The 20,517-nt window shown below is 38.2% G+C and overlaps 1 protein-coding gene across 1 annotated transcript in view; it reads right to left on the bottom strand.

Moving 5' to 3' along the window:
• si:ch211-286b4.4 (multiple epidermal growth factor-like domains protein 6) overlaps positions 1-20,517 on the bottom strand; it is a 30,908-nt gene that overhangs the window by 2,034 nt on the left and 8,357 nt on the right. The window contains exons 15-47 of the mRNA XM_051863316.1: positions 20,157-20,377; positions 19,291-19,437; positions 19,050-19,214; positions 18,504-18,655; positions 18,254-18,422; positions 18,064-18,172; positions 17,355-17,494; positions 17,071-17,196; positions 16,726-16,905; positions 15,831-16,055; positions 15,603-15,729; positions 15,179-15,378; positions 14,869-15,081; positions 13,352-13,497; positions 13,147-13,274; positions 12,635-12,782; positions 12,376-12,508; positions 12,056-12,205; positions 10,618-10,744; positions 10,329-10,540; positions 10,065-10,227; positions 8,989-9,068; positions 8,731-8,891; positions 8,539-8,629; positions 8,293-8,444; positions 6,853-6,919; positions 6,633-6,770; positions 5,227-5,547; positions 2,094-2,197; positions 621-727; positions 456-532; positions 313-347; positions 96-218 (exon numbers count right to left, since the gene is read on the bottom strand). Of these exons, the coding sequence (XP_051719276.1) occupies positions 96-218; positions 313-347; positions 456-532; positions 621-727; positions 2,094-2,197; positions 5,227-5,547; positions 6,633-6,770; positions 6,853-6,919; positions 8,293-8,444; positions 8,539-8,629; positions 8,731-8,891; positions 8,989-9,068; positions 10,065-10,227; positions 10,329-10,540; positions 10,618-10,744; positions 12,056-12,205; positions 12,376-12,508; positions 12,635-12,782; positions 13,147-13,274; positions 13,352-13,497; positions 14,869-15,081; positions 15,179-15,378; positions 15,603-15,729; positions 15,831-16,055; positions 16,726-16,905; positions 17,071-17,196; positions 17,355-17,494; positions 18,064-18,172; positions 18,254-18,422; positions 18,504-18,655; positions 19,050-19,214; positions 19,291-19,437; positions 20,157-20,377 (4,837 nt within the window). The remainder of the gene's footprint in view (positions 1-95; positions 219-312; positions 348-455; positions 533-620; positions 728-2,093; positions 2,198-5,226; positions 5,548-6,632; positions 6,771-6,852; positions 6,920-8,292; positions 8,445-8,538; positions 8,630-8,730; positions 8,892-8,988; positions 9,069-10,064; positions 10,228-10,328; positions 10,541-10,617; positions 10,745-12,055; positions 12,206-12,375; positions 12,509-12,634; positions 12,783-13,146; positions 13,275-13,351; positions 13,498-14,868; positions 15,082-15,178; positions 15,379-15,602; positions 15,730-15,830; positions 16,056-16,725; positions 16,906-17,070; positions 17,197-17,354; positions 17,495-18,063; positions 18,173-18,253; positions 18,423-18,503; positions 18,656-19,049; positions 19,215-19,290; positions 19,438-20,156; positions 20,378-20,517) is intronic.

Here is a 20,517-nt window from a genome sequence, read left to right on the forward strand (position 1 = left end):
AGACAGAAGGAGTGAGAAATACATTTTACAATGTAAATGCATTTGGCACTCCCTCCCACATTGTGGGGGTTGTTGGGGTCTCCACTGGCCCTTACCTGTAGCGGTTTGTCAAACTTCTTCTCCGGTGGGCTACGTATGTGCGTTGCCCTGTGAAGTTCAGAGGAGAGCTGCTGGTAAACTTCATTAAGTCTGTTTATTTCTCTCTCCACACACAGCACCTGAAGCAGAGGTAGAGGATAAAAAAGGACATCTCCATAGCTGTATACTCTTCAGAAAAAAGAAAACATAAGATGCAAAAGTGCCTTCACTCACTGGGACTTGAGTCTTTAGGCCAGTTTGCCCTCGTCCTGCAACAATGTACACAAAAGACCCAAACATTTTATTCATTTCCCAGCTATTTGCTAGGCTAAAAATGTTTTCTGTTAAGCACCCTTCTAATACAATCAATCCCTCACCATCATGTCTGTCTTTCAGAGTTGGTTTTAGTTCCTGGAGGAGCTGTTCCAACTTGAAGTATTTATATACTTGAAGTCTAAAATCAATTGAGGAACTGAGTTAAAATGTTCTTAATGTTTTAATATGTTCTTAAAAATCAAATGCACCTTAGATTTGATACTAACCTCTCTGCCAGCAGGTGCTCTGCAAAATGGGTCTCAATAGGTATTTTTACACTGAAGAAGTTCTCTACTAATGTTCCAAAGGCATCCGGTGTGTTTTCTTCATCCATCTATGGATGTACATGTGAAAAAGTCTGTTATAGCTCTCCCTGGATTTCATATATACAGTGCACAGCATAAATGAGTACACGCCCTCTGAACAAATACAAAAGATGTATTTTCTTAATGACCATTAATACAATTCATGGAAAGATGGCAAAATTGAAATGCATTAAACATATACTTAATAAAAACAGAAAAATTTATGTCATTAATATCTGTAAAATATGTACATTCACCAATCTTGTTTAAATGAAGGATTGCAGAAATATGTACACTTTAGATTTAATTCAACAAATGTATAATATTCTAGTAATTAGTATGTCCTCCATAATTTTAAGTATACTTTTTAAACCCTTCTTGGCACAGAGTGTACAAGTTCATGATAAAATGTCACATCTGTCCTGTTTAACTCCTGGATGATGTCCTCCTTAAATGCTCTGATCTTTAATGGGAAGTGTTGCTCAACTCGTCTCTACAGAATCCCCCACAGGCGCTCAAGAGTGTTAAGATTGAGTGCAATACATGTCCACAGAAGGTTTTTCAGCTTGGGAGAACGCATCTCCTTGTCATGTTGAAAAAATGCCCAACAATGAGAATGAGGAAAGGGTAACATCTTCTGTTTCAAGTTTGTGTATTAAATTACACAGTGGTGTGCGAATTCATGACAGCATTGATAAAGCACAACTCCCTCACACCTTCAGCACTCATACATCCCTATATAAGAGCTTTACTACCACTGAACTTTACTGTGGGAACCAGGCACTTCTCACTGTACTCCTCCTCTAGCAGCACCATAACAGTTTGGATGCTGTTAGATCCAAATGGGTTGACTTGGTCTCATTAAACCAGAGTACAGATTCCCAGAAGTCTATATTTTGTAAATGTAAATATGGGCCTTGTAAAAGACTAATTGACTTTATTGTGCTTTGGCTACAGTAGGTAGTTCCAGTGTGGACAACAACCATGCATGTCACTTCTGCAGGCTGCATCTTACTCTGTGAGATAAACAGTCACTCTTTTAATAGCTTTTGCTGGCTCTGAGACACTCGCTTGGTATTTCTCCTGCTCTTTGTCTAGCAAAAAATCACTCATTGCTAAATGAAAGCTTAAAATGAAGGTGTGCCTTGTCACAATTCCATTGTTTTTGAATTTCTGTGTTACTTTTGTTATATTTTCACACTAAAAGCAATGATTTGGTAATCCTCTTGTGCCACTGTCCTCTTTTGTGCTAAGACAAGTCTCCTGACAGTTCTCTCCCAAGTGGTTTCATTGTTGTCAGCATTAAATCTGAGAATGATTCAGTGGGCTATTTAAGTTTCAGAGGGGGTGTATTCATTTATGCTGTGCACTGTATATTTCAAACAGGTGCCTTACCTTTCCTTTTCTCTGGTCTTCAGTGAAAGAGTGATGAAACAACTGCATGCTTAATGCCGATATGGCCAAGTGGAAGGCTTTAATGAAGTCGAGAGATTTTGAACCTGTAAAAATGTAAATGGCAAAAGATTTTAAATTTTAATTTTGACGCTTTTTATGTTTGGAATACATTGCAGATGTCACTGAAATGTGATACTTATATCTCTATCTGAGCTTTTATAAAAATAATAAGCATTTTTTATTTTTTTTTTAATTATTTTATATTATTTTTTGTTTGAATATTTTAATTGACTTATTTTTTGTCTTAGTATCTTTAATGATTTTTTCACTACTGTTCAAAAGTTTGAGGTCAGTAATTTTTTTTTTTTTAAGAAATCGATACTTTTATTCACCAAGGATGCATTAAATTGATCAAAAGCGACAGTAGGCTAAAGAAAAAAAATCTATTTCAAATAAATGCAAGTTTGCCATCATAGGAATAAATAACATTTGAAAATATATTACTATAGAAAACAGTTACTATAGAAAACTCGCCAAGCTTTAATTTGTGGCTCGCATGGCAGTAAATAATACTGTAATAGTATGACCTAACGTGAAAATGAGCGGGGCAGCCAGAAATCTGCCCCAATGGCTCTCTATGAGAGCGCGCTGCAGTTCCATTTTTCACCACAGATTTACGCTGGAAATTTGTGGGGCGCTGTAGAGCTAGGGAGGGCGCCACACATCCCCCGAGAGACCGTCTGCCCACGAATACAAACCTGCCGAATCCATGCGCTACATTGTAATATATCCTGCTCACTTTAGGACTTAAAATACTAGAAAATCCGAAAAACTATAAACATGAACACTATAAAGAGGAAACAGAGAAACTGCCTCACCAATGAACATCTTGCATGCCTCACAAGGATTGCAACAACAAGCTACAAATCTTTCGCTCATCCCAGCATTAAGGTAATCCTGCTTTTTTTTGTCATTTAAGGAAATCATCTTGTCTCAATTACAGATTTGACTGGTAAATGATAAAGAACGATTTTTCCCGACTTTTGTATTTATTACATTGCATATATGTTCAGGGATGACAGATTGATAAGCAGATATGCTAACACATGAAAAAATACTATAGTAATTTACAGTAAATACTATAATGTTTTTGAACCATACTATAGTAAAGTGCTTGAATGAATTTGTTGTGGTAATTATATAGTTGTTGTGGTAATATAACAACTAGGGATGCACCGATCCGCCTTTTTCACTTCCGATACCGATTCCGATACCTGGGATTCAGTATCGGCCGATACCGATCCGATCCGATCCGATATTCAAGTAATAAGAAAAGTGCTAAATTACCTAATAAACTGTATGCCTCACTTAGGGCTGTGACGGTCGGCATGACAACCGCGCCACCGCGGTCGTGGAGTGTCACCGGCGGTAATGTGGCGTGTATATAATATATAATCTCAAAGGTCGCGTTAACCGAAAATTTTCCGTCATTGATTGATTTTTTTTTTTTTAGCAGTGACGGAAAAAATCTGCAGCCTGTCCGTCATTTTGACAGATTATGTAACTTGTAACTGTAATTCCCACCCCTGTCCAGTAGGTGGTGAGTGTTGTGCTCCAGTGTGGCAGCAGAGCGCGAGTTCAGTCTCCAGAATAAAATGAAAACGATGCGTTTGATTACACGCACCCAGTTTGTCCATTTTATTATATATTATATTATAATACTTATGCTTACATAATTAAGTTTCTAATCCATTTTGTTTTAAATAGTTTGTTTTATTTTTCTTGCTGCTGACTATAAGTTTATGGTCAACAGACGTGTTACAGATTTCGGTAAGCTACTGTATCTTTCAACATATTTTTTTGATGTTCATTCATGTTTATTTCCTTCAGTAAAGTAGCAAAGAGGAAGAGATGATCGTGTCACTCACGATCCTCAAAAAGTGTTGAGATGAGATGAAAGATGAAAAATGAAAAGTGACGCAGACTTTGTTTAACTTTTTTTTCAAAATACTTTCTTTTCATAATATAAATAAATGCATAGCCTAGGCCTATTTGTTTATCCTATAAGTTTGTGAATAAACATGAAAATGTGGACGAAATCAGAAGCTATTAAATGTCTAATTAAAATATAAAAATTAAAATGATGCAGCAACATATGATAGATAGGACAAAACAAAAAAATGCTATTAACAATCTTTCATTGTGCAAAAGTATTATAATATGAACGGCTCCCATACAGAGCAGCATAAAGCGCTGTGACTGACAGCCGCAGCGGAGGGAGGCATTTACGTGAACTTTAATTTAACGACTTAAATATTTATCTGTACCTCAAATTAAACTATGGAATGGCTTCAGAACACTTGGAATATAGTGCACAGAAACTTTATGGTGCTTTGTTATGTTTTTGTGCCTTTTGTGGAGCTTAACAATAACACAGAATAGTACACGCACAGTATCGGATTTGGATCGGTCCCGTCCGGCCGATACCCGATCCGGCAAAAATGGCAGTATCGGAGCCGATACCGATCTGAATATCGGATCGGTGCATCCCTAATAACAACTATAGTAATATAAACAAATTACCCAATAGTTTTCTACAGCTATATGGTATATTATACCACAATACACTATAGTTTACTGTAGTAAAAACTAAAGTATACTTAAGTATTTATTACAGTTTATCAGTTCACAATAGTTAATACTACAGTATGCAGTAGCATTCATTAACAAAGTGTTGTAAATACTATATACAGTTTACTACAATTTACTAGAGTATGGTTCAAAAACACTATAGTATTTACTATAAATTAGTATAGTATTTTTTCATGTACTGGATGTAACTTTTGATACTTTGCAGTAAAAGTGGCTCTCATATTGACTTTGTCCTATCAGTGTGCCTCGCATGAAAAAAATAGTGAAGACCACCGGTTTGATGTAATAATATCTCACAATATTACTGTATTATAAATACAGACTTGGTAAGCTTTTGAACGGTAGTGTTTGTCCAGTATATTTTTGGTTTCCTCCTGCCAGACTGTCATCGTAAACAAGTTAAATAAAGGTGTAAAAAGCTTTAGAGATCTTTGACTAGAGTAAACATCTCTTTATGGAAGGATAGAGCAATCTCTCTTACCTGAGGTTATGTAGGCCATAGAGTGCACGAGAATGGAGATGAACTGGCCAGCATTTTGAACCTTCTTCTCTAGGATGTACAGAATTTGATTGGCTGTGTCATAATAGAAGTCTTTATGGCAGTAGGCCAGCAGGTTATCACAGTGCGAGACTGGCACCGTCCTGGCCAACAGCAGCATGACAGGGGGGAAGTCACAAACTCTGCTCAACAGACGCACAACATGGCAGCCAAACAGGAAGACTGCGAAATGCTGAGGGGAAAGGTTGTCAAGGGCAACAGGGATCAGGTGCGATGGTTCACTCTCCGCTGGGCTGATAATTACTGAAGGAGAAGGAAGCAAATGTAGATCATTACAAAACTCGGAAACATTTAGGAAACCTTACATAGCACACAAAACAGACAATTGTGAGGGGAAAAAATATTATATTATTATATAATATTATATTTTATTTTTATGTATATTTATATAAAATAGAATATATTTTATATTTGTATTTTTTAAGTTATTTTGTTATGTATCAGTATAATTTAATTAGTTCATTGACATTCGAAATGCATTTCTAGCCCACTGACCAGGATTAAAGGGTTAGTTCACCCAAAAATGAAAATTCTGTAATTTATTACTCACCCTCATGTCGTTCCACACCCGTAAGACCTTCGTTCATCTTCGGAACGCAAATTGAGATATTTTTGTTGAAATCCGATGGCTCCATGAGGCCTACATAGGGAGCAATGACATTTCCTCTCTCAAGATCCATAAAGGTACTAAAAACATATATAAATCAGTTCATGTGAGTACAGTGGTTCAATATTAATATTATAAAGCGACGAGAATATTTTTGGTGCGCCAAAAAAAAAAAAAAAAAAGCTTATATAGTGATGGCCGATTTCAAAACACTGCATCAGGAAGCTTCGGAGCGCTATGAATCAGCGTGTCGAATCAGCGGTTCGGAGCGCCAAAGTCACGTGATTTCAGCAGTTTGGCGGTTTGACACGCGATCCGAATCATGATTCGACACGCTGATTCATAACGCTCCGAAGCTTCCTGAAGCAGTGTTTTGAAATCGGCCATCACTATATAAGTCGTTATTTTGTTTTTTTTGGGGCACCAAAAATATTCTCGTCGCTTTATAATATTAATATTGAACCACTGTACTCACATGAACTGATTTAAATATGTTTTTAGTACATTAATGGATCTTGAGAGAGGAAATGTCATTGCTCCCTATGCAGGCCTCACTGAGCCATCGGATTTCATCAAAAATATCTTAATTTGTGTTCCGAAGATTAACGAAGGTCTTACGGGTGTAGAACGGCATGAGGGTGAGTAATAAATGACATTATTTTCATTTTTGGGTGAACTAACCCTTTAAATACTGAGTCCAAAAGCACAAATGTGTACTGACCGTCCTCTGTCCTGGGCGTTTGGGCAAGAGTGTGGAGAGATTCCTTTATCTCCTGCAGTGTTTTGGAGAGAGGCGTCAGAGACACACACTTGGCCAGATCCTCTTCACTCACACAGGGGATGGTGCTCTGCTGTTGACCTGACAGATGAGAGCATGTACTTTTAGCACAGCAGCAGCCCTGAAGTGAAAGGTTGCAAACTGGTTTTTAACAAGGTCAAACCTGGATCTGAGGAAGCTGCCTCTGTATCAACACCCACTTTAAACTCCGACATATCTGCAGGGGAAAACTGTAAAATGATACAGAAATACGTATTAGGATAGTTTACCCAAAAATGAACATTCTGTCATTATTTACTTATTCTCGTGTTGTTCCAAACCTGTATGACTTTTTTTTCCCTCTGTGGGACACAAAAGCTGTAAGCTTGCGTCCGGATCAGATTCAGTGTATCATTTGTAAATTAATCATTCAAACTGGCTATATGAACTAAATTAACTGATTTTTTAAAAAAGGATGCAATGTTATTTTAGTATTATTTATATACTATTATAGTATTTATTACTATTTTGAGTTAGCTTTTGTTTTTATATTTTCAGTTTTCATTTTAATTTGCTTTAATAATATTGTAATTTCAGTTTTATTTTTAGCAAGATACGATCTGATCATAAAATGATAATAGCATTATATGAGCATCATATTTAAAGAACAACATTTGTCTCAAGACTGAGCAAATAATGACAGAATTTAAATTTTTCGGTCATCTATCCCTTTAAAGGGTTAGTTTCACCCAAAAATGAAAATTCTGTCATTAATTACTCACCCTCATGTCGTTCCAAACCTGTAAGACCTTCGTTCATCTTCAAAACTCAAATGAAGATCTTTTTAATGAAATCTGAGAGCTTTCTGTCCCTCCATAGACAGCTTCGCAACTACCAGTTGGATGCTTCAAAAAGTTCATAAAGAGATCGTAAAACTAATCCGTATGAATTAAATGGTTTAGTCCAAATTTTCTGAAGAGACTCGATCACATTATATGATGAACAGATTTATTTTAGGTTTTCATTCACATAAAAACATTGATCAGTAAACATAAACAGAAGCTCAACCGAACATGTTTGACGAGTGAGAACAAACCTCTTGCGTAACGCACAAGAATGAACCTCATTGGTTCTTCCGGAAGCTCAAACGTGCTGCGTAACACATGAGACTGAACCTCATTGGTTCTCACACGTCAAACAAACATGCTTGAGCTTCCGTTTACCACAACTGATGTGTGAGTTGATGAATGTTTATATGTGAATAAAGACATAAATTCAATCTGCTCATCATATAAAGTGATCATGTATCTTCAGAAAATTTGGACTAAACCACTCAATACATGAATTAGTTTTACGATCTCTTTATGAACTTTTGAATCGTCAAAGTGTCAGTTGTGTAGCTGTCTACGGGACAGAAAGCGCTCAGATTTCATCAAAAAGATTTAATTTGTGTTCCGAAGATGAACAAAAGTCTTATGGGTTTGGAACGACATGAGGTTGAGCAATTAATGACTGATTTTTCATTTTTGGGTGCACTATCCCTTTAATATCACTAAAATACAATTATTTACATTCATAGCTTATAAACTGGCTCTGTGTTGTTTTATGGGTTTAAATAAGTAACCTGAATGTATCTGGTGGGAAGTTCACTCTCTCGGGTGTCTCTGTGGCTGTTTATAGCTGTGCTGTCCTGTTGCTGCCAGACTTCCCCATTCATCCTGCACATCACTACCTCCAAAGATCTCAGCACAGCCTCCATCAGCCCCATCCACGGCTCTGGTAGAAACACAAATACTTTCACTGACCTGTGACTGATAAGAATGCAGAAACACATGTAAAGTGTCCAAGTTAAAGTAAACTGCTGTCTCACCATGAGCAGTTTCTCTCTTCATCAGAGCTTCATTGTCTAGTATTTTTTTCAATTGGTTCAGTTTTGAGGGTTCCATATTTTCTAGTGTGTCCTAAATACAAGATGCAAAAGCTGATTAGTTATAGAGACTGATTGTGTTATCTTTTTATTTCAATTTTAATGGATTTTTTTGTCTTCCTGTTTCTGTCTTACCCTCAAAGCATCAATTTGCTGGCACATGTTCCTGTAAAACTCCTGTGTATCTTTGCGATGCTTTGCCAGCTGGGATGCCAGATGTAAATTCTGATCCTCTAACTTGTCATACAGTGTTTTCACATTAAACTCCTCCAGCTCCATTAGTGTAGTTCTGAAACCTTCACATGTTGGTTGAATATGTGATTTGACAGAATTCACCAGAAGAGTTTTTGTATATTTATCAGCTCTCCGACATTTCAGATGATTGTCTGTTACCTCCTTTGCAAAGAGCAGGTTCCTCTGATTCTGCTCCCTCTCCCACCCCTCTCAGACCTAGAGCCTCAGAGCCATCCAAACTACAACACAACACAAGCACACTCAAAACTGCACCATGTGCTCAGTATGGTATTGATCGCTTTAAATGCTGAAAGTGAACTTAGGCATCACAACATAATGTACGATATGAAAAATGGATATTCATTTTGAGATCTGGTAATGTATCACGGATATAAAACATTAAGCAGTACAACTGTTTTGCAACCTGATAATAACAAATGTTTCTTGAGCAGCAAATCAGCATATTAGAATGATTTCTGAAGGATCATGTGACACTGAAGACTGGAGTAATGATGCTGAAAATTCAGCTTTGCCATTACAGGAATAAAATACATTATAAAATATATTAAAATATAATAAATTTCACAATATAACTTTTTTTTTACTGTATTTTTCATAAAATAAAGGAAAGATAAATAAAATCTTACTGACCCCAAACTTTGATTTGTATATTGGTCAATATTTGATATTTGTACAATTTCTCACATTTTTTACATTACATTTGCCATTATTTAATGCTGACTTAAAGGGGCTATATGTAGTCAGAAACCCTTATTGTTAGTGACACCGGCGGCCGTTAAGTGAACTGCGGCCAGCAACTTAATGCTCGTGCTTGCACATGTAACGTACAAGAAACGGAACGTGATTCAAGGCCCGATATACAAGCCCTTAACGTAAAAATCAGTCTACAGGCTTTCATAAAAACCTAAGAAATTGAGGAAGGTCTCGTTTTTTACATTTCATTACTAGCTGTCCACATGTCAATAAAATAGTAATTAATACATGAAAATTCTTACATATAGCCCCTTTAATGTTAATCTTTAATAACAGTAATAATGTGATCTTTCGCAAATCTCAAAATGAATATCTATTTTCATAAGGTAAATTAACTTGTAGACTGATTTTAGCAATTTATCAGAATTGAAATACTGGTGCATCCCCAGTATTCCTGTACGTTCTAGTGAACATGCTTGTAACAAATACCAAGTAACCTGAGCAATAAGCAGCTGACTTACCTGTCTGTATAATAAACATATTCAATAGGAACACTGGGTTCACCCAAGCTGCGCCACTTGGGCTTTGGCCTCCCTTGAGCGATGAGTTTGGACCGATTAGGCCTCAAGACAAGAGCAGAGGCTGTCAACACTATTATCAACAACACCAGCAGAGACAAGATCCCTATGGAGAAATACCAAGCACAGTGTGTTAAGCATTCCAGTTAGCAAGAAAAATGCAACTTTTTGTTTCAAATGCACCCTAAGCTCCTCTTCTTGGTTCACCTGTGATGAGCCCCCAGTCTGGAAGCAGGTTTAAGCTGTGTTGTTTGACAATCCCATGTCGCACTAGCTGTGCGGGGGTCGTTGGCTGGAACGAGGCTGTGGTGGGGTTGCACTCAGAGCCTTGCTCACTCACGACTACTATCAGACTCCACTCCGGCACTGCGTTATCAAGGAACACATACTTTCCCGGCTCCATGAACACATGCGCAAATCTAATAAGACAAATCGCATGAAGATCAGATGCAGATCTTTGTTGAAAGCAAGATGTAATATATCTATCTAGTTTTACCTGCTGGAATTTAGCTGTGTGTGTATGACGAGATGCTCTAGACGTCTGAAGGCCCCAAAATCCCAACCAGGGTTACTGCTGAATAGGTGGTCCTTCTGGTACACTGGGAAGTGACTGTGGTGGCGGTCTAAATTGACAGAATGACAGGAAACATGCTAAGTTCACATACTTGCTTCTCTGAAAAACAATGCTACAGCCAGTTCTACTTTTAAATGTGTGTTCTGTGTCAGAATATCCGTTTTTGTTTTGGTCTGTGTGATCCCGCCCAGTGACAGTTTACCCAATAGTATTTCACACCCCGAGTTGCCAATTGGCGGAACACGAAGCGATGGAAGTCAGCAAACAAACTGGGTCAGAGGACGCAAATTCTTGGCAAGAAAAACATTGAAAGCACTGCAAACTGTAAGGCTCGCCACTTTCCATTGTCAATTACGCTCACTTTTGTTGCGTTTACTCAATCTGGCAACTCATGTGAACATCAGGATTGAGGGGTCGGGGAAACAAACTTTTTCCGATATTTTTGAATTTGGACCACAGTACCCAGTTCAACCGCTAGCTGTCAATATTACATAGTGCACCTTTAACTGGTTTTATAGAGTACCTCAGGGATGACGTGTTTTTGTAGGCCAACCCAGAAGTTAGCGGCGCACGGGTTCCCTCGATCAAAAGCCAATGCATTTTTCCCATAGACTTTTGGAAAATCACAAAAAATAAGCTCTGTGTTTAACAAAGGTTATGACACTTACACGTTTTGTCTATCAAGATAATCTTTACAAGTTAACACAACATTTATACATTTTGAAGCCTAAATAAAGTCATCAGATATAAAAAGCTAACAGTAGGCTATAAACGGACTACAGCACACCATGGTCGCGGATCAACGTCACCACCACCAAGCTTCCTCAAACTTTATTTAGAAAACAACTTTATTTAAAAACACGCTCGCTGATTATGATCTGTGCTGTGTATGAATACTTATCCACTTTTTCATGAGAAAAGCTGTCCAAATGTCCTGTTTGTCATGATGACGTCTAAAGTCCCCGCCAAAGGAAGTAGTCCTTTTTAGCAATTTGTTAGCAACCGCCGTTTTTAAGACACAATAAAGGTTTAAAAAAAATCACAAGCGGGTTATAACTGGTGTGTTTTATGTCATTAATCAAAACGTGAAAATATTTAGAGGCTTTGTTAACCACAGACCTTATTTCAGGCGATTTAGCAAAAACCCATTGACTTCAGGGCGATGGAACCGGAAGTCCTAAAACGCTAACTCGCTTCCGGGTTTTGCCTACAAAACACGTCATCCCTGAGGTACTCTATTGAAGTCAAAAACATTATTTAATATTGCTGAATCAACCTAATTTCATTAATGTTTTCATTTTATGGGTTAAATCAGATAGAAATAGCCCTTTAAGGTTACCACTTTTTACCAAAGACATACCAGTGTGGTTGATCGTGAGCTGAAAGATGAGCATGTCGTTTGGGGACAGACATGCTATGGGATTTGGAATCCGTGGAAGAGGCGTTGAAACCTGATTCTGATCAGCATGTCTTCTCCTCCTGTAATCTCTCTCCAGAATTTCAACTGGTTCTGAAAGGAAATACCATAAGCATTAAAGTTTTATGTCTGGACCATCTTGATGAAAGACATACAAGTTTATCAAGTGTGGGTTTGGACCTGTACTTAAAGATGCTTGGGCAAAATGTTTGAGTCTGTAGGTCAGATAAACATTGTGGTGAGCAAAAGCACTGTCAGCTTACCTGACATTAAAGAGTCAATGAGCACAGGGTCTTTTAAAATCCAACCAAACACTCCCTCGGGAGCAAACTGGACGAAGTGGATCCTTCCAATGTTCTTTACGTGAACATCAGGTCCTAGTACATTTATCATACTCTGAGTGAGGAATGAAACAAAGTTACATTTAGGATGAGTTCACATCTCTAAGCACAAGCTCTTCTATCAGTTTAACAACTGATGCATAATAATGAATCCTCATAGATGATAAGGTCCAGAACTCACCCTGCTCCAGGTTTTGCTTTCATCTGTGGTTTTGATTCTCAGCAGCAACTGTCCCTCTGTATCCAATCTGGCAGAGAGCACCGGTAGTGTGGACATGCATGAAGAGTTACACAGCTCCTCCGCTGACACGTACCTCTGACAGTGACAACTGCAGAAAAACATCACATAAACTTCTCATGCTAAAGTTTTAATGAAGGGCAGCACATTATGTGAGGGATATGTACAGTTAGGCGGTCATTATCGCAAAATAAACCCAGACAGTGTGGTCTTGTATTGTCCTGAGGGGGTTTATTTTGTGTTAATGACCAGCTGACTGTATATGATTCTGCTTATTTGAAGGCTACTAAATAAATATATATATGATCTAAAAATGATTACTATTGACCTAGGTCATTCTACTGACCTCAAACTTTTGAATGGTCTTATGTATTCAGCATAAACATCAATATTAAGTGTAAAGTGTATTGTAAAAGACTCCTAATTGGAACACTTTGTGTAGTATGTGAACTTACATGCCCATCCCTACATCCAACGTCCCTCCCTGAGGTCCACACGTAACATTACAGGAGTAGGTGGATGGGATGACACAATCCAGCGTAGAGGCCAGTCTCACTTGACCTGCCCAGCAGCGCTTCTTCACCTTCACAGAATGAAGAGCTCCTTACTGTCTTATCACAGTTATATTAAAGAGACATGGAGCTAAAGTACACATCTTACCTCAGGCTGACAGTCCAGTTCACTGTCTGCAGTGAAGCTTTTGAAGTCCAATTGATCGTAGAAGACAAAACCGGTCTTACACAAGCATGACCCATCCGAGTGCTGAAACGCACGGTTTTTGCCTATGCAGGTACAAGAGGACGCCCCTATAAAAGGAATCAAAATAAATACATTCAAGGTCATGGTTGTTTTTTTAAGAGTATAAGGGGCCATTCACCCAGAACATGTTTTTGCTTTCCTCTGTGCTGCTTCTTCACTGCTTTTCTACGTAAACAAGTGCTAGACGCTAGAAGTTTAACTTTTAGAAAACACATCTTTAGATATTGTAGAGGTACTTAGGCTGGTTTGACAATATTGACTTCTCGTTTTAATCGATTTTCATTTTGTTGAACCAAGATCTTTTAGTCTATGCTGTTTTCAGTTAATGCATGAACAAAACTTAACTGAACATTATTTGTAGAGCTCAAACCATCCAATAATCAAAATAAGCTTTGTGCTTTGTTATATTTTTGATATGAAACAAAGCCTAAGATTTTTACCTCAGAAAAGCCATTCACTGTTCATAAACTTGTTGGTCAGCTAGAACTCTAGAGAGAAGCTTTTTGTTAAATAGTATTACATATTCATTACATTGTACTTAACCTGTTGTCTCGATTATTTACTGTACTTTTAAATAAATCTGTCAAGAAAACAAGTTTTTTTTCCAGACACCATTTAAATGTTTATATTTAAACAATGAACTGGAGTAGATACATAATTATGTCTTATGTGCAATTTAAAGGGTTAGTTCATCCTAAAATGAAAATAATGTCATTTATTACTCACCCTCATGTCGTTCTACACCAGTAAGACCTTCGTTCATCTTCGGAACACAAATTAAGATATTTTTGATGAAATCCGATGGCTCAGTGAGGCCTCCATTGCCAGCAATGTCACTGAACCTCTCAAGATCCAGAAAGGTACATATTTAAAACAGTTCACGTGACTATAGTGGTTCTACTTGTGCACAAGAAAAACAAAATAACGACTTTTCAACAATATTTAGTGATGGGTGATTTCAAAACACTGCTTCAAAGTTTTGTTTAGAAACAAAAGATTCGTAAAGCTTCGAAGCAGTGTTTTGAAATCGGCCATCACTAGATATTGTTGAAAAGTCCTTATTTTGTTTTTTTTTGGTGCACAAAAAGTATTCTCATCACTTTATAATATTGAGGTAGAGCCACTGTAGTCACATGAACTGTTTTAAATATGTTTTGAGTACCTTTCTGGATCTTGAGAGGTTCAGTGACATGTTCTGAAGATGAACGAAGGTCTTACGGGTGTAGATTGACTTGAGGGTGAGTAATAAATTACATTATTTTCAGTTTTAGGTGAACTAACACTTTAAATGTTTATATACAACTCAGTTTTGTTCCACTACCCTGCTTCTTGTGTTTTTGAAAGCAAAAACATATTCTATGTGAATGTCCCCTAAGGCTTGAGAAAATGTCCTTTAGTTTCCTACAACATAGTCTGACCTGCATCTGAGGTGGACGAACTCCCACAGGGGAAACAGGCTCTCTGGGCATGTAAGTGATTGAAGGTGCCTGGTGGGCATTTGTGACATTCCTCAAGTGATTCTGCACTGGTGCGGTTTCCATATGAGCCAGGCGGGCAGGGAACAGGCTCAGAGCTGCCTTGTGGACAAACATATCCTACTGGACAGGTTTGATCACTATAATGATGTGAGCCTAGTAAACAGATCATTAAATTAGTTAACATAATCGCTCAGTGCTGCTATTGTTAGTCTATTGATTGATTGTAATATGAGAGCTCTTCAGTGCTGACCCGGAGGGCAGTGATGTCCTGGAGGGCAGAGGAGGCACTGGAGGTGAGGGGACTGACTAGGCCGATAGGTGCCGGCCCCACACAGCACACAGCTGCTCACCCGAGACTTCCTCAGCCCACTGGTGTTCAGCGGCATCCAGCCGTCCGGACAGGACAGCATGGCAGAGCTGTTGGCTGGGCAGTAATTTGGAAATGTACACCTGCAAAAAGAGATAATTTTGATTTAATCATGTTTACATTTAACAGTCTTATTAAATTACTAGTGTAACTTTAAAAGATTAACTTTAAGTGAGCATTACAATCTAAATGTAAAAATAGAGGAAAGGAGCATCACAATTAAATATCCAATATCAAAAATGTCTAATATCGCCAATAACCGATATTGCACCGATGTATTGTACATCCCTTGTTGGTTGGTGCTTACACTTGCTGTGGTGAGCTGTAGGTGTGAGATCCTTCAGGACAGTAGTATCCTGCAGGACACGGTGTGGGCTCTCCTGTTTGGGGTCTACAGTAAGAACCAGCTCTGCAAAAAATCTCTGTCACTGAGCCTGCAAGATGTATCACTTTGTTAAACTTTATAGTTATAATATGCCTTCTATGAACTTTTTAGTGCATTTGTAAATATGAATGATGCAGAAATTGCATCTACCTGCAGGACATTCGTAAGAAGCTCGGCATGGGATGCCTGCTGTATTAGGCTGGCCTGTGGTGCGAGGGTCTGGGCAGTAGGTACCAGGAGGGCAAAGCTCACACTGGCTGACAGCAGCTGCCCCGGCCTGTGCCCTCATTGTGCCTGCAGGGCAGGGCACTGGGAAACCTGTCCCACTGCACCAATGACCCGGTGGGCAAAGGAAACTTAAGAAATCAGTGAGCCCTGGGGAAACAGTTAATATAGTTTACTGATGAAAGGAACAATATATAATCTAGATAATAATTTTGAACATGAAATGAAGTGGTTATACTAGGATATCTGATTAGATATGGTATGTTATAAAAGGTTTGGGATCAGTAAGTTTCTTATGGTCACCAAGGCTGCATTTATTTGATCAAAAATACAGTAAAATAGTAATATTGTAAAATAGTATTACCATTTAAAAGTAACTGTTTTCTATTTTAATAGAGTTTAATATGTAATTTTTTCTTGTGATGCAAAACTGAATTTTCAGCAGCCATTTCTCCAGTCTTCAGTGTCACATGATCTTTCAGAAATCATTCTAATATGCTGATTTGGTGTTCAAAAACATTTCTTATTTTTATTGTGTTCAAAACAGTAGTGCTTCGTAGTATTTTTGTGAAAATCATGATCATTTTTTTCTGGATTCTTTAATGAATAGAAAGTTTAAAATTTGAAATTGAAATCTATAATGTAACTGTAAATGAAATTATAAATGTCTTTACTGTCACTTTTAATCAATTTCATGTGTTCTTGCTGAATAAAAGTATTAATTTCTTTTAAAAGAAAAACTTACTGACCCCAAACTTTTTAAAGGTAGTGTACATAAATATATGATTATATATAGTATGTTATTTATGGTATGTCGGACCTGTGGAGTTACAAAAAGTGCCAGGTGGGCAGGCAAGACAGTCTCCCTTGCTACCTGCCCCAGATGTGGGCCTGTATGTGAACATGGGACATTGTCTGGGCCCGGGCCGCCCCTCAGACTCATAATCGGCTATGCCATCACAGTAATAGCCTGGTGGACACAAGCGTGGGATGGGATCACCTATAAGTGGGCAGAAAGCAAATAGATACTTATCTTTTCATCCCAATGGATGTAGTAAGACATGTAAAACAACTATATATAAGTATATACTAAGTATACACTACTATATGGACATCTGTCAGGTAATGGGACATATTTACACATAGCATATAGCAATTGACGTACCCTCTTTACACCAGTGCCTTGGAGGACAAAGCAGACAGTCACGTAAAGCACTTGCTCCATGGGTTTCTCTTAGAGTGTTGGCAGGACAAGATAACGGTTCCTCAGTGCCTTCAGGGCAATAAAAGCCTGTACAAATAAACAGCACCAGGAGTAAACACACACTCTGAAGAGATTAAATATCTCAGATTTATAATCATATAAAATAGATCCTTAATCGCTTTATTCATGTATTAAGACTCTTCACTGGATTCACAGAAGGGCTTAGAGGAAGCTGAATAACGTACCAGCGGGACATGGTCCAGCACACTGTGCTCCCCACTCACACTGGTCTCTGTTGAGAAGAAAAGCAGCCTGAGGGGTGAACTCTGAACTGCCAGAGATACACACAAACCCAGCAGCACATAGACCTTTGACCTGTCCAGCCCTGAGGAATAATCGGACACAAAAAGTCATAAAATTCATCAAATGTTCATTACATTCACAAAAAAATGTTTCCACAAACATATTGAGCAGTACAACTGTTTTCAACATTGATAATAATAAGAAATCTTGAGCTCCAAATCTGCATATTTGAATGATTTCTGAAGGATCATGTGACACTAAAGACTGGAGTAATGATGCTGAAAATTCAGCTTTGCCATCACAGGAATAAATTTATATACATTTTAAAATATATCTGTGGCAAGCAGGGCGAGGCCGAGAGCTGTGGGAACGGAGCTCCCAGGACTCTCGGCCCTGTCCTGCTGGCCACAATATTAAGATAAAAACTGTTATTTTAAATTGTATCAATATTTCAAAATATTACTGTTTTTAATGTATATTTGAAAGAATAAATGCAGTCGTGACTCATGATAAGCACAAGAGACTTTTCAAAAACATTTTTCAAAATCTTACCGACCCCAAACTGCTACTGTAGCGAGAGAGTGTAAAGTGTGCTTTAAGTTTATTTTCTAATAGGTGAAGAAACACCCTTATATATGATCGTAGACGTACCTGCAGAACTTTCCTGGCGGACATGGCAAACACTCTCTCTCTTCCTGCAGGCCCCCGACCTCAGGTGGGGTGTATGTGCCATTGGGACAGGGCTGAGGAACCATTGTGGCTGCAAATATTATCAGAATCGGATAATGTAAATTTATTAATGACACCTCAGAGAGTTACAGCAGCACGGGTTACGGGTTACCTGCAGGGCAGTAGGAATGTGGCGGGCAAGGCCGGGGGTCTCCAATAATTGCCTCCTCGCAGTAATAGCCTGGACGGCAGGGGATGCAGTTATCTGAACCCGGATTCGGTTGGTACTGTCCCGTGGGGCAGGGCAAGGCCAGGGGTGAACCCAAGGGACAGTAATGACCCTGAGAGAGCAAAACCTGTCAGTGAGGCTGCTAGGCTCAGATTAAAAAGAGACAGAAGGGTGTGAAGGAGGCCGAACTGACCTTGGGGCAAAGGAAGGCATGTGGGGTGGTGGAGGAGAAGTCTACGGGACAGTAAAAGCCAGCAGCACAGGGCCCAGTTGGAGCATTTAGGCCCTCGCTGGCACAATAATGCCCTGCTGGGCAAGGAAGACAGCTTTCTATGGAGTAACCCCCTGTGAGCAGGTCAATAAATGGTTATACTATAAACACAAATCACTGTATATTAGTAAATAAAATATTAATGTGCAAAAAGTTCCAGAGAATATGGGAAGGGCAACATTTAGATGGATGTGAATAATTTGAAAAGTATATTGCTAGAGTACATTTATAAGAACAACTAAAGTTGAATTTGCAATATTATTTGTGCACTATTGCTACACAGACTATTGTTTTTGATAGCTCATTTATTTTGATACTCTACTGCGCTCACCCTGTTAAATTATTCATATGCATCTAAATGCTGCTCCTCTAGTGGTTTTTGTATGCGTATAATAACTGCCCTGTGAACTCAGGGGCTTTAAATGTTTTATAGATTTTATTAAAATAAATGTGTCGGTCTGCACACACCGGTGAGGTTACGAATGCTGCCTGCTGGGCAGGGCAGAGGCATTAGGGTTCCAGAAGGGCAAAAGTGACCCTGTGGGCAGGGGCCATTCCGGAGGTAGCCAGTCATATTCAGAGGTGCAGGATTTGGAGACCCTCCTTGGCAGAAATAACCCTGCTGGCACTGGCCTACAAACAAAACAACAATTAGTACATATGATACAGTCACTGACCAAAACCAGAGTGTGGTCATATGATATCAGACCCTGTGGTTGTGATGTTCCAGGTGAACTGCAGTACAGGCCTGTGGGGCAGGGCACACAGGCAGCCTCAGATTGAGCCCTTGTAACCTGTCCCAGTGTGCCCACAGGGCAGGGTACAGCTGCAGCAGTGCCAACAGGGCAAAAATGACCTGATGCAACACAGAAAAGACAGCAGATTGTGAGCAAACATAATAGCATACTGTACACTACCTTTCAAAAGGGGTTATTTTTTTAAGAAATTAATACTTTCATTCAGTAAGGATGTATTAAATTGATCAAAAATAACAAATAAATGTTACAAAAGATTTCCACCAAAAATATTATACCAAATCAGCATATTAGAATGATTTCTGAAGTATCATGTGACACTGAAGACTGGAGTAATGATGCTGAAAATTCAGCTTTGCCATCACAGAAATAAATTACATTTTAAAATATATTAAAATATGAATAATATATATCATATATAAAATATATATAATATATAAAAATATAATTTATAAATTGTAAGAATTTTAATACATATATTAAAATATTGAAATTCTTACAATTTATAAATTATATATATATATATATATATATATATATATATATATAAATATATATATATAAGATATATATAATATATGAAAGTATTATTTGTAAATTGTAAGAATATTGTACAATATTATAGTTTTTACTGTATTTTTGTTCAAATAAATGCATCCCTGGTGTACATAAGATACTTTTTTCCCCAAAAACATTTAAAAATCTTACCAACCACAAACTTTTGAACAGTAGTGTCTGATTTTGATTTGTAGCAGAATGGAAAAACATAATTAATTACTCATGATCCACCATAATAATTTCAGCACTGGGCTGGACTCACCCATGGGACATGGGGAAGGCTCCTGTGTGCCAGGGGAAGGACACATAGTGCCAGCTGGGCATGAGAGACAGTGGGCGGCGCCAGGAGCGCTGCTGTATGTGCCAGGCTCACATGGCACTTCCAATGGAGCTCCAATGGGGCAACTGTGTCCGCTCGGACAAATATAACCCTGTAGTCCATCTACTGGTCGAGCACTACGACTGCCGTTCATACACACATATCTGTGAGGGAACAAATAAGGCTACAATTTCAAAAGAAAATCATTATTTTATAACCATATGCCAAGATTTGGATGCCCAATGTATAATCCTCCTCTACTGATAGAAACGAGCCAATTGCAAAAGCACTTCACTGCCACTCC

This window comes from Ctenopharyngodon idella, chromosome 15 (assembly GCF_019924925.1).
Source record: "Ctenopharyngodon idella isolate HZGC_01 chromosome 15, HZGC01, whole genome shotgun sequence".
NCBI classification, from domain to species: Eukaryota; Metazoa; Chordata; class Actinopteri; order Cypriniformes; family Xenocyprididae; genus Ctenopharyngodon; species Ctenopharyngodon idella.